This window comes from Bolinopsis microptera, chromosome 5 (genome assembly GCF_026151205.1).
Source record: "Bolinopsis microptera isolate Bmic1 chromosome 5, MBARI_Bmic_1.0, whole genome shotgun sequence".
Lineage (NCBI taxonomy): Eukaryota > Metazoa > Ctenophora > Tentaculata > Lobata > Bolinopsidae > Bolinopsis > Bolinopsis microptera.
Genome location: NC_087076.1, coordinates 15197917 through 15212358, shown reverse-complemented (window position 1 = coordinate 15212358; position 14442 = coordinate 15197917). Strand labels below are relative to the sequence as shown.

General features: G+C 38.1%; 1 protein-coding gene across 2 annotated transcripts in view; it reads left to right on the top strand.

Annotated features, from left to right (window-relative positions):
- LOC134816023 (uncharacterized) overlaps positions 1-13435 on the top strand; it is a 41678-nt gene extending 28243 nt beyond the window's left edge. The window contains exons 10-20 of one of the 2 annotated variants that reach the window (XM_063824687.1): positions 5696-5862; positions 6242-6337; positions 8323-8461; positions 9191-9312; positions 9718-10049; positions 10809-10983; positions 11307-11400; positions 11565-11688; positions 12010-12184; positions 12421-12639; positions 12763-13435. In XM_063824687.1, coding sequence (XP_063680757.1) covers positions 5696-5862; positions 6242-6337; positions 8323-8461; positions 9191-9312; positions 9718-10049; positions 10809-10983; positions 11307-11400; positions 11565-11688; positions 12010-12184; positions 12421-12639; positions 12763-12960 — 1841 coding nt within the window. In that variant the 3' untranslated portion in view covers positions 12961-13435. Of the gene's footprint in view, positions 1-5695; positions 5863-6241; positions 6338-8322; positions 8462-9190; positions 9313-9717; positions 10050-10808; positions 10984-11297; positions 11401-11564; positions 11689-12009; positions 12185-12420; positions 12640-12762 lie in introns of both variants that reach the window. The other variant, XM_063824686.1, reaches the window with a different exon arrangement.
- The last annotated feature ends 1007 nt before the right edge of the window (positions 13436-14442 follow it).

The following is a 14442-nucleotide window of genomic DNA, read 5'->3' as shown; positions in this document are numbered from 1 at the left end:
CAGGCGAGCTGACACCGCCATCACTGAAAACTGCCATTTTTTCAAACTGGTTACGATTAAAACTTCAAGAACTGAGCGTGCTTTAAGCAGATAGGTGCAATTTATATGTCTGTTAATTACCAGTAAATTACCACCAAGTTTTAAAATAGACGCAACTGCCATTAACCCCAGTCTGCAATTTGTTTTTAACAAGTTTCAGCTGCCTTTAATTACCCCCGTGCTCAATTTCAGACTTACGACCTTTATAATTTGCTCTGTGACGTAAACATCTCTTTAGATAATTTGTAGCTCTCTATGACCCACGTGTCGTCGTAAACAGTAGTGTGTCCGTGAGGAAAAGTGCTTTCATTAGCTTAGAGAAGACTCCCTACAATTTTAATTGCTACATCTTATCTATTTTGTTGCTTCGGCACATGCCAAAAGCCGTGTGGTCCACGTGGGAGGTGACTCTCGTCTCTTATCTTCGTGTCTGTCACTAAGGGCTGTCACCTCGATAAGTGGTGACTGCTGGCCTTCTGCAGTGACAGAGCTTGACGAGTGGCAAAGTTGGGACTCCTCTCACACCACGGACCATGGGTTTTGGCAGGTTGCATCTAAAAAAACAAAAAAACAAACTGCCATCTTTTAAAACCCAGATACGGCCATTAACTCCAATCTGCAATTTTTAATCAGTTCCAGCTGCTTTTAATTAACTACCCCGTGCTAAGTTTCAGACTTACAACCTTTATAATTTGTAATCATCTTGTTAGATAATTTGTAGCTTTCTATTACACACGTGTCGCCGTTATCAAGAGGGTCTCCGTGAGAAAAGTGTGGACTGAGTTATTCTAAGTTTAGAAAGTGGAGTGTACATTCAGTGGCGTAACGTTGCCTGTTGGCGCCCCGCCCCCCTCAAATGGTGCACCCACGGCGGGGTCAGCGAGGCCCTTCGTTACGCCACTGTGTACACTACACACCTACTGTGGACGAGTTGAGGGTCCTACTGTGTAGAATACAGAACTAATCATAATATTAATTATGTGTTTAAAGCTGAATAATGTATGGTTTATAATGCCGGAGATCTAGTCAAGATAGTTGAAATTCATGATATAAACAACAATGATCTCATCCCATTATGTCTTATTCCATTATGTCTCATTGTCTCATCTCTGTACCACTGCAAATGTCAGATCTACTTATTCCAGTCGAATTCCGAACTGATGAACAGGTTTCGATTCACCCGAATGCCTGAAGTGCACCTAAAAGCACCAGGAAGAAGTTGATCATGTGCTGATCCGATGAGATCGTCTTCTCCTCCGCAGTTCTAGTCGTGTGGTAGCCAATGTAAACGAAGATTATTGTGGTGAGGATTATAGCAGAAAACAGCATCTTAACACCTGTATCCAGCAGTGCCATCGTGTGCTGGGTTTCTGGCTCCCTTCTGCTTTCTTGCTAAAATTTGAATCTTATGACTCGAATGATAAATGGTAGATGGTATCATGATGAGATAAAACAAATGATCAAATTCTACAAATTCTAGGACAGGCCGCACTAAAATATACTTTGCGAGTCAGGGTTTAATTTAATGATATAATAAATGTTTAATTAACAAAACAAAATTCTGGAAAATTGCAATAATGTGCATACTAGATAAATGCCGTGCCTATCAATGTACGTACAATGTACAAGCAGAAGTACACGAAATATGAGTAACGAATGACTCTGAAAGGTTCATCTCATTCGACTGTGTATTGCAATAAATTTATGGCCTTCGCAGTGTCGCCCAATAATTCAATTAAAGTATCAGTAAGGGTAAGGATGTATGTGATCGCGAGAAGAGAGGTCGTACGTGGTGGGCAAAATCTCTGGCTAAAGCCTTTTAATTTCACTACACCCCGAAGCCCTCAGAGCTCACGTACGGGTTAAATAACGGACCAGTCTCAGTACCTTTGAGGTCAAGTTTAGTTGAAGTCCCTCTTCCTCTAGATCCTAAACTCTGATGGAACTCTGTTGGAACTCTCTCGAGAACTATATCAATCCCACTCTTGTCCGACACGTGCTATAACTATCAGTGTAACAGTCCCTGTACTCAGCTGGGTAAGTTTGGTGTCCTGTGTCTATATATCTTAAACAATAATCTCAGAATGTGTGTTTTCTGTCTGTCTGTGTGTGCGTGCGTGTGTAATTTCCGAGCGGCTTAATCAAGAAAATGGTTAGAGTTATGGGACTGGTTTTTTCGGTATAGTGCCGAAAAAACTCTGACAAAGCCAAATGGTAAAGGTTTTTTGAATCGGTCGGTGGTAAGTGGTTTAATTGATGGTTTTGTACCACAAATTTTACATAAAATGGCTTGAGCAGCTTAACAAGAAAACGGTAAGAGTTACGGAGCTCGCTCTCTCTCTCATTACTGCATATTATGTAGCATTGGTATATATATCATAATTACACTGTCATGAATACTATAAACTTATTAGGGGAGGGATCGCTCATAGCGGTCTGTTTGGACTGTAGAGAGAGAGTTCATACTTTCATACGACAATGTAATGCATGTTTTCAAGTATGCGGGTGTGGTGCGGAGTTAATAAGGGTTACTTTCTATTAATTATCGTTTAAGATACTATTGTTTAAGATACTATTGGATACGTGACGGCACTTCGAATAAAATTGCTCACTTAATGCGGGTTTTGACTCAGCGGGTAAATACTCCTACTCTTTTTAACTGCGGCAGTGAAATCCCGGCCGAAAGCCGGGTTACAATAGTTATATAGATAATTATAATGAAATATAAATATCATTTTATATGTGCATAGTGTTTAGGTGCCTAAGAAACAACGTGTTCTTTATCGTGAAAGCAGCCAGAATCTTGAAAGACTGTAGCTACAAAGACTGCAACTGTAGGTGCAAAGACTGTAGGTGCAAAGACTGTAGGTGCAAGTCATGACGAACTGTACATTTCTTCAAACTATGCTGCAGACGAATTATATTTTTAACTAAACTATGTCATATACTTGTCTCTCACAATTGCTTTTCTTCCATGCACAGTTTTGTACCTGATACGTATATCATACACTATTAGAACCATTATAATATCAAGATGAAATACTTATTACTATGAGTATGAGGTGTTATCAAACAAATTAAACAAGAAACTCGAAACATTCAGCAGATTTTAAGATAATTATATGAATCAGTTTTCAGATGTTTGAAATATTATTGAATCACTAAAAGTGAACATATGAAGTATCATAAGTGCATCTAACGAGAAGGTATAATTAAGTTGTTCGTACATGGTTGGGACTTGGGTGTCACTGCATAGAATCCAATGCAACGTAAAAATAGAAGGTAATAATCATAATTCCTGAAAATTCTTAAATTCATGCAATAATTAAAGGTAAAAGGTTTGATTCTCGAGTTAGTGAGTCAAAAGAGTGCCTGGACCACAGACAGTAAATTCATCCAATGTCGCTTGTATGATATACTAGTGTAACCTGGCCTTCGACCGGGATTTCACTGCCGCAGTTAAAAAGGGTAGGAGCAATTACCCGCTGAGTCAAAACTCAAAACCCGGATAAGGCGAGCAATTCTATTCAGAGTGCCCTCACGTATCCAATAGTATCCTTAAAAGATAGTATCTTAAACAATAATCAATAGAAATTAACCCTTAACACCATGCACCACACCCGCCTATCATATTTGTGAACATGCATTACATTGTCGTATGAAAGTATGAAATCTCTCTACAGTCCAAACAGACCGTTTGAGCTCTTCCTCCCCTAATAAGTTTATAGTATTACATGACCATGTAATATATACGACAACAAGAGAGAGAGCTAGCCCCGTAACTCTTGCCGTTCTGCTCAAGCCATTTTATGTAACATTTGTGGTACAAAACCATCAATTAAACCACTTACCACCGGCCGATTTTTATAAAATTTGCTTATTGGCTTCGTCAGAGTTTTGTCGGCAAAACCAGTCCCGTAACTCTTACCGTTTTTTTGTATAACCGTTCGGAAATTTCAACCATACACACACACACACACACACACACACACACACACACACACACACACACACACACACACACACACACACACACACACACACACACACACACACACACACACACACACACACACACACACACACACACACACACACACACACACACACACACACACACACACACACACACACACACACACACACACACACACACACACACACACACACACACACACACACACACACACACACACACACACACACACACACACACACACACACACACACACACACACACACACACACACACACACACACACACACACACACACACACACACACACACACACACACACACACACACGGATTTCTTGAGATTATTAAGGTTGATAATTATCCTCCTTAGTTCCATGAAAGTAGAACTAGTTTGCATTACAAGCAAAATCTTCGGTCCCTTTTGGGGTTTTGGGGTTTTGTGCCTGGCAGTTGGCACATTCGGTATACACTATACACTTAACTCATAATAGCAAGATACAAAATTGTATCAATTACTATTTGATTGTTTTCAATCGATTATAATCAGAAAATTCAGGAGAGTTTATCGTACACAAATCAGTTTTCAAATGCTTCGAAATACAAAGATTACATAAAAAATGATAACTACATCTAGCGAGAAACTGTAGTGCAGAAGTAAATACATGGTTACATGTCACCGTTATTCAATGTCACTAGATAGACGGCAAAGTTGAGTAAAAAGTCGCCATAATGCTTTAACTGCATTGAATGCAAAAGACAGAAGGTTCATGAAATGCTGCTCCACTGATATTTGCTTCTCCTCCTCAGTTCCATGATTATAACAGATCCAGTAGGTGAATACCATTATCACCAGAAGCCCTAAAGATACCTTTGTCTTTATATCCATCGGTGTATGAAATGTCACACGTCTTCTACCTTAGGTAACAAATTAATGTGAATAAAATCGTAATTTTTCACTTAAAAATAAAAAGAATCGTTCAATAAATGAAATATAATCAGTATGATTGAATGAAAGTAAATCCTATAAGAATTAATCATAATATGCAAACTAAAAAGTGTTACCCTAGCATTTGAACAAGAAAAATTGATGCCACGACAATAAATACAACGTAAAAAGATTAAAATTCACGAATGTTATAATATTTAAGCTAAAAATACAAAACGCTACAGGTAACACAAAATGTAATGATTCAATTTCGTTATATTATAATGTTATATTTTAATGTTGCCATGGGTTGGCAAGTTCCCATGCATCGTGATCCGGTTGTTTCATTGCGTCCTAATATTCATAACAATATAACTATTATGTCATGTTTTTTAAATGGCTAATGGCGAGTATAGTCTTTTTTACCCTAAACCAAGTTATTTTTTCATTTTAGCATTTTGGAGGTCACTTTACCTAAAAACAGGGCCGTTTAAAATTTTGGACAATTTGCATTTTCTTGCCCACCCCTAGCTCAGTCTCGTGAAAATGAATAAATCTTTCCGGCTAATTATGACCAAATCAATTTATGCAACTTTGCGAAGGAACTACAGAATGTGTAAAAAATGTATACATGGCAAGTAAACTATTTAAGAATAAACTTGCGCCACAAACTACACAACTACTAGGCCCCACACAACTACTCAAACACCAACTCTTACAACTCATGCATATTAATCTACAACACTACTACAGGTGTCGCATTCTACACAAGCAACTGCAAAGAGGTTGTGTCACCAGAACGGAAGTTAATCCTGTATGATCTTAAAAAGAAAGAGTTCTTCGACGACTTCTCCGGAGCTGAGAACTGTAGCCAGTCAGTGAGACAGCTTCTTAATATTCCTTCACGGGAGATTGTGGAGGTAGGTTTTGTGTTCGACGGAGATTGTGAGGTAGGTTTTGTGTTCGACCACATTATCATGTTGTTAATAGATGGATATTGGATATGTGATGTGGATTCTGGTGAGGGTGAGGCATATTTTTTGACACGTGACCAATCAAACCTCAGAATAACTGTCACATGTAAAAAATATGCCTCACCTCCGCATCAGATTCAAAATCTATTGTTTCAATTTATTAAAAAGGACTCCACTTTTTCAGCTCTTTGTTGTTTATTATTCTCAAAAGTTTATTTTCTATTTCCAGGTTAAGAGTGACCAGTACCTTTCTATTTCTAGGTTAAGAGTGACCAGTACTTTTCCATTTCCAGGTTAAGAGTGACCAGTACTTTTCCATTTCCAGGTTAAGAGTGACCAGTACGAGGACAAATTTATAATCTACTACGAGAGTCCGTCCAGAAACAAACTTCTCAAAGCAGGATCCAAGCTTCTGTACCAGGTAAGATTATTGTAAAATTTTATACGTTGTAATATTGTTGTTAGATTGTTTTAGGATTGTTGTATAATAGTTGGGCTCTGACGGTCGAGGTTGCTTATGTGGAATGAGACTGCTAATGTTCAAACGTCTTACGGATGTAAAAATTTTAAAATAACTTAATAACTTAAAGTCTGTTAGTTATTTTAAGATGCGATAGCAACGCCGCGATAGCTGCAATAAAACAAAATATGCATATTGATCATTGAACTGTTTAACTCCACTATACTTCAATGCTGAGAAGTAACCACTAGACCGCATTTTGCTACCGCATCTACTTAACAGCTATAGTCTATACTGTGTATAGTATACACTATTGCTATGTGCGGGATATTTGTTACGTTGTCTGGAATCTGCTGCTTCAGCTGCAAATGCGATATATTGGTCGATTTCGTTAATCATATCAAATGAATAAAAGAGATTTTTGTAAATTACAACCTACCCAGTTGATTTATACTCGGAATTCCTTATTGCCACAATATGCTGGAAGCCCTGTCTAACGGCATATGGCCAGATACCCAGTGAAAAACGAGTATTATATAATGAGATCAATCCAAAGGGAGCTCCTCTTGAACGGAATAATTGTTGGACCGATAACTTCCTTGGTGGAAGTATTTTCTTGGTATTTGAGCTTATAAAGAGGGTCCCCAAGGAGAATCCTGCACTCTGCAAGTTGTAGGTCTCAAAAGGGGTTTATCTGCGGTTGATCCTTCTCAGAGGACTACTTATTCAATGCAGCATCTTCATGTTGACGGTGCATCCCTTAAGTTATCCAAAGGAAATAACGTTAGACAAAAATAAACAGTTTTAAGAGACAGTATTCTGTGTAATTAGTACTCAATGAGTAGACAAGGTTATTCTATAAAAAGTAAGAGACATTTAAAGGGTCATTAGATAAAGCCGAGTTCGTCCATTATCTTTATAGATCGGTATAAAATTGTACAGTGAGATAAGGAAGTTGACTTATTTTTCATTCTGAGTCGGAATAATGGTCATTAACAAGGTATGAGTCCTCTCCTCTCCCATCAATTTAAATCAACTTTTAGATACAAATTGAGTATAATACTCGTTTTAGAATACTGTATAACGTGACTAAAGGTGAATCATAATTGAATTAATTTGAACGACAAATGTTTAGAAAATTCTCAATACATTGACATTTAAATGTTTTAGTTTTCATTTGAAGTGAGAGTCATGAACAACTAAAGCACTAACAGTGGCTAGCAGTACCTGTCGCAGAACCTCTTAATTGTCCACAACAACAAACCAACTTGAATTACGCTTACAAGAAACTGAATCGTAATGAAACCCTCCTGAAAACTTGCATTTTCTGACGCATAAACTGCACGGCTGTCATAGAAACCCTCCCGATCCCGAAATTCTGCAACTTGGTACTTATAATATGCACGGATGTCGTAGGATTTATAGGCGTAAGCGCTCAGACCAAGAGAAATAACCGTCAGCATCCCTTGAACAAAGCGTATGCAGTCTTTACATTGCAGCATAATTCTTGGAGATCCTTGAAGATAAAATCATGTCATTTTAATTGTAACAGAGGTCAGGGTTTGTTTTGTAGATTCTAAAATCAGAACATTCATCAAGTTAGTTATTTAAAGAATTAATCATAATATGCAAACTAAAAAGTGTTGCCCTAACATTTGGACAAGAAAAATATATGCCACGACAATGAATACAAAGTAAGAGATTCACGAATGTTATAATAAACTGAAAATAAAAACCGCTACAGGTAACACAAAATGTAATGATTCAATTTCGACCGTTATATTTCATAACAATATATTATGTCATGATTTTTAAATGGCTAATGGCGACTATAGAGCTCAGTCTCGTGAAAATAAATAAGATTGTTAACTAATCCAGAATTTGTTTTCTTCTTCATCAAACCACACAGGATTTGATAATGGTGCTAACATTTGAACTATTTCCAGGTATTTCCAGGATCACCCACCCAGTGCGAGAGAGCCCTCTTCAAAGCAGTTAAAAGTGGAGAGTTGGACACTGTCGAGAAACTCATTCGTTTCTACAAGTGTGATCCTTCCTTCGTGAACGCTACTTATCGTGATACTGGTATGTTATTTTATTTGGCAAATGGTGGGGCTACTAAAAAGGGTGTGCCAGAAATGTTGGATCCTTAATTTCTAGCTCACCTTTTTAAATAAATTTTTGGCCATTTTACCAGATGGTCATTCCAAATGTACTTTTAGCATTTACATTTGATATTTTGTTGTAATCAGTAATGTTTCTGCTGGTGACATGACCAAGTTTTATTTGCCTAAAATGTGCCTATGCAAAGAGTATCTCAAAGTTCAGGCGCCAATTTGTTTGTGACTGTGGGCCCTGGGTCGTATCCACCAAATAGAATGATCCAAATCAAACATTTTGTTCTAACTTAGTTACTTAGCAGTAACACTTTGTCTCCACTGGATAGGCTCTGAATGGTAATTTCGTAACTGATTTGTAAGATAACGTCATACATAACATGTAGTGACATGCCCTCCTAATAAACACCTACTAATCAAATCCGGTATTTGATCTGAAGGGCTGTATTGAACTAACCCTAAATATCATGTTACCCTGATTATCTACCTAGCCACCACATTAGCCACCACAAATTTTAATAACTCTTATCTTCTTCCGGAGAAGAGGAAACTGAAGTACGGGCCCCCTCGTTACCTGTCTGGCAGGCTGGAGTATTTAATCCAAAATAGTGCCAATAATCCTAGATATTTGATAATGGTTAAGAGATAAACTTTTCCTGTTTGAAATATTTGACCTGATACTGGGACCCTCCCCCAGGCAACAGTTCACTGCATTTTGCGGTGAAAGGAGCACACTTCAAGATAGCACTGTTTTTGTTGGAATCAGGTGCGGGTGTGAACATGCAGAACAAGATACTGCAGACACCTCTTTTCTTAGCGGTTAGATAGCTTTTTTAACACTATTTACTAATAAACAATAACAGTCAATAACTTATAAACTCATGTTTATAAGCTCAGACGTTATATTTGAAAATCAAGTTCGTTGATTCCCAAGACTTCCCACTTGATCAAAGAGTACAGTTTCGACAATCTAGTCAAAGAATTTTCATTGGCACTTGGTGAACTGTCCAGATATTATTGCCATTTAGCCACTCTAATGACATATAGATAGTTAATAGTACTATGTTTATAGTACACTACGATGTAGATTTACTGAAGGGGTATTCTTGTAAGATTCTCCATCTTTTAGCAGGTACCCCTCCTCATTTAACCCTCAATCAAGTTTCCTAACATTCGGCTGAGTCGACCGAACATATTATAGTTAATCAAGTTTCTCGTTCTTAGGTTGAAGCTTTAGACCGGCAAATGTCAAGTTTACTAATAGAATGGGGAGCAGACATCTACATAAAGAACATCAACAACATAGACGTGGTCAAACTGTCACGTAACGACGCTCTTAAAGAGTTCCTCTTGATAAAGTACGACCAGATAAAAACGCTCCAAGCAGCTATAGCTGCAGGAGATGACGTGGCGCTTATCACGGCAGTTACTAACCACCACCACAACCAGCGGCCCTTCGCCTCCCTGCGCAGTCGCATGTTTAACGGGTTGACGCTGGTCCATGTGGCGGCAAAGTTCGGTGCTATTCCTGTGTTGGAGCTGCTACTTGAGCACAGGTTGGTACTTTGTAGTAAGGAATGTTTTAGGGGAATATTTTATGTGGTATATTTTATGGGGTTGGTTCTGTAGTCAGTCATATATCACGGATATATTTTATGCCCCTATTTACTGCAATTAATTTTACGTAAGCACCATTCACTGGGTTCATTGTTTACCAAATTAGCTGCAATATTGAAATTACATCCCCGTCAACCCCCAATTTCCTCTAAAATTACACATCAGTTATAAATATTAGGTATACCTATGTTCGGTAGATTTCTTCTTCCGAAGTGCTCTAATAGCTTAATAGTTAAACTTAGGAGCAAATACGAACTATAAGCTTACCCAAAAGTTTCATGTCAAAGAATATGAGGCTTATTATTGGTAGAGTGGGATTTACCATATATTATCTAGACTCAATAGAGTTAGACATTGCAGTTCAGCTTAACTGTAACTAATTATTTGATTACTGCCTTTGAAATAAAACTGTGGATAGCTCACTCACAACAATCTGTTTATCTAGTGAATGTTCAATATTTATCTGGTTAACCTCGGTAAATGCCATTTGTAAAGACGCAACCTAAAAGCAAAGGCGAGCAAGATCAAATGAAACTTAAAATTACCACACACCACCAAAGGATTAGGAAGCAATATAGAGTATAGACAAAGTATTATAAATAACCAAACAAGCCAAATGAACTGTAATGAACAAAGATTCAGTCACGTAAATAACTATTTAACCGAGACATATTTTGAGACAAATCCAATATTTCCAGGTTAGAGATAGATCTAAAGGACGATAAAGGGAAGACAGCCCTACACTACGTACACGACCTCCAAACTGCGGGAATGCTGCTAGAAGCGCGCGCGGACGTGACCTGCGCAGATAGCGAGGGTAACACACCCCTTCACACGCTGTGTCTGGGTAATAGTGTCCAGGGCGACGACCAGGTATGTGTGGTGTTTCTAGCATTCCACTCTTTTTTATATCTCTCTCTTCAATTTTCTATCCTCCTTGCATTTCTTAACCAAATTTTAAATTACGTATTAGCCAGTGTTTTCTGAAATTTGTGCATATTTCAAGTTATTTTAACTTTTTAAAGCAGCTGTCCAGTGGAGCTGTACTGTAAAAGTGTAAAGAAGTGTGGCCGTACCTTTTCAGAGTTTCACTTTTGCACCTTACAGCATTAACTTGACTAGCAATACTGGCTACACTAGATGAGGCACTATAGCTGCTGGTAGGCTAGTTCATGACATGTAACCAGATAATTCAGCTCGATGTTGGAGAGTTATTCCTTGAGAATGGAGCCTCAGTGCTGGCCAGGAACAACAAGGGGCTGCTTCCAGTTCACTGCTGTGCTATTCAGGGTAAATGTCACTTTTATTGTTAATTTGTAGTACAAATTAGGTTGGATTTATAACATTTCGTTTTACTTTTATCACAGTTGTTCTTCCTTGCTTGTCAATCTGAATTCGATTGTTTAAATTTTGCGATATAAGTCACCAAAATATAACATCACTCTTGGTCGCAGGAAGAGCAGACTACATAAAGTTGATACTGGGTGTTGGAGGAAGTGAGCTACGAGCAGAACTTGACAACGAGGAGCGATCTGTCATCTCCATGTTGCGTCTCTCCACTGAAGCTGGACACTGGAAGTACGCTGCTTGTTGAGAGCTTTTTAATATATTAATTAAAATATTGATTGCATCTTCTCATTCTGTGCGGAGTACCGCTTTTGAGCTAGAGCTTTCAAGTAGTTTTGTGTTTGTAGGCGGTCATGCGGTGCTTTTAGCGATCATATTTCATGTGATCACGTGACTTGTTAATTAAAGAATTAAGCTTGTTAAATCAAGCACGACAGTACAATCGTCAAATCGTGTGCAATCTGTGGTTATGTAATATGTGACCGGTGGCCTACACACTTTTCATTGAAAGTTTGCAGTTTTGTGATTAACATGTGGTTTATTTCTTTTCAGGTGCTCAGAATGGCTCCTGAAAAACTCCTTCAGATTCAAGGAGGGAGAAGGGGAGAAGATTCTAGAGAACTTGTTATCTCAGAAGATAAGCCACACAAATCCGCAGGAGACCGTTAACTTCCTGATCGATCTGGGAACTGATCCGTGCTACAAGAATCCTAAAACTGGAAATCAGGTAGGAGTAGGGCTATATTACAGTTTACTACTCAGGATGTAGACAATATAGTTCCAGACATGATGATTTTAATTGATAATCTATTCTTTTCGTTCCGCTTTCAAATATAAATTTACTATTCTGGACAAATGCTTGTGTTCCGAAAACCCAATTTTAACGGAAATCATAAGTCTTCACACTGTGCTTGAAATTATACTCAAACAATGCAGATCCTCTTCACTGATAAATCACCCCAGCCGTTACACTACGCATCTAAAGATCCTAAATTTGCGGAAGTATTGTGTTTGCTGATGGATATGGGGGCGGATATAGAGGGTGAGAATAGTGAGGGGGAGACGCCCCTTTTCTCTGCCGTCAAGAGCAACAACTTCCACGCGGCTCAGCTTATCATTGAGGCTGGTGCTAACATCAATCACAAGAATAAGATGTTACTTACCTCTTTCCAGTTGATTGAGGTTTGTGTTCTTAGTCATTAAATCATATTTTTAGGTGATAATTTAGATTTTTTTGGGTTTCTTTTTCCATGTTTCGGGTTTTTAACATATCTCAAATTTTTAACCACCCGGCCCCTCTTGCAGGACTACGATGAGTGGATAAACAGTGGCACACTCAGTGAAAACCACAAGAACCTGTTACGGGGCCTGTCTCTGGAACAAAACCAACAAACTATCAAGTCCATAATGAGAGTGGTCCGGAGTAACGAGGCCCGACCTGTAACCTCTAATAAACCTACCCCTTCCTCACAAAGACAGCGCACCATGGTCAGCATCAAGTGAGGGAGATCTGTAGGTTATATATATATATGTATGTGTAGTTTAGTCACGTGGTTTGAAAACGGTGTCACGCGTGATTTCCTGGAGATATTGCGTGTTTTTCTTTTGAGAAGATGCCTGATTTTAGGTTTATGGACTTTTTATCCATGAAAAATCTTTGAGAGCTGTATTTTATTTTCGGAATTTTTTCCCTCGAAAGAATTAGTTCAAATACATATTATACAGCTATGAGATGATCCATAATTCGCGTTTTTAGATGACTGTATAGATAATAGATATTTTAGATTAATTTCGTTTTAGTTTTAGGTCTGTTGTACAAGCTGAATTTCACAATATTTACATTTTACAAAAGCTTCTATTTCACCGATCTATCACTGATGAATTTAAGAATTTAGTATTTATTTTCAAGTGAGATGATTTGAATTGTGATTTATCATTATAATGTTATTTGAATTATTCTGTTTCGTTGTAGTACATGAAATTTGTTTTTTATTCTCGCTCGAAATTCGGCAAATCAGTGAGATATATCCTATATTCAAACAATCTTTTGTCGTGAGACAAAGCCCTTTGTTATAAAACGCAGTAAATCTGTCCCTTCCCATTCATTCGCTGTACAGCTGTGTATTTACAACTGATCCCTGGATTTATACTCAGTTAAACCTCTGAACATAGGTATGTAAGACACGGGGCGTATAACAGACAATATACACTAGAGAACATACCTCTACGTAAGTGGATACTGCATAGTCCCTCCAACTATTACCCTGCCCTAATCACTGTAACTATATAGTCCCGCCACTCACAGCACATCAAGTGCTGAGAGGAGGAGAACAGGAGAGGAGAACAGTCCAATACTCTGCATCCCATCGCACTGTCATTACCACTGGCGGAAATACTTAAGTTCGTTGCTATGGCAACGGGTTAAGGTAAATACGTTATGAGCTAGCGTAGCGTGTAGAGTATTAAATGGTTATGGAGCTATGAGATGAGAGATTAAGAGACTGTCGTCCTCTCAGGCAAGATATTTAACGGCCTATCATCTCTGTAGTAGACCGAATACTGCATTAACAGTCCGAAAGATGGGGAAATTAAAGGTGAACTGCCTGTTACCGATTAAATGTAAGGGCTCAGGTTCTAATGGCAGCTTTGTATGACTTAACTGGAACAATATTGTAAACTTTAAAGCTCTCATTCTGAATAGCCCTAACCACTTATCACTTTTAAACCAACAGGTAAAATATTGTCCATCTTACTCCTTCGTTCTTTATAATTGATATAGGCTATTACATTTTACCATGATTGTTAGGCTTTTAACTGTCCAAACCTTTTATCGTTCAATAAGTAGACGATAATTTGTTCATTTTCGGATATCTATTGACTCATTACCCACTTATCGACGTTTTGTAGTGGGACTAAGGACTTCCTCTAAAGAATAGGCTGAAAAGAATAGTTCTACTTGAAATTTTGCTGGAGCGCGCGAGTACG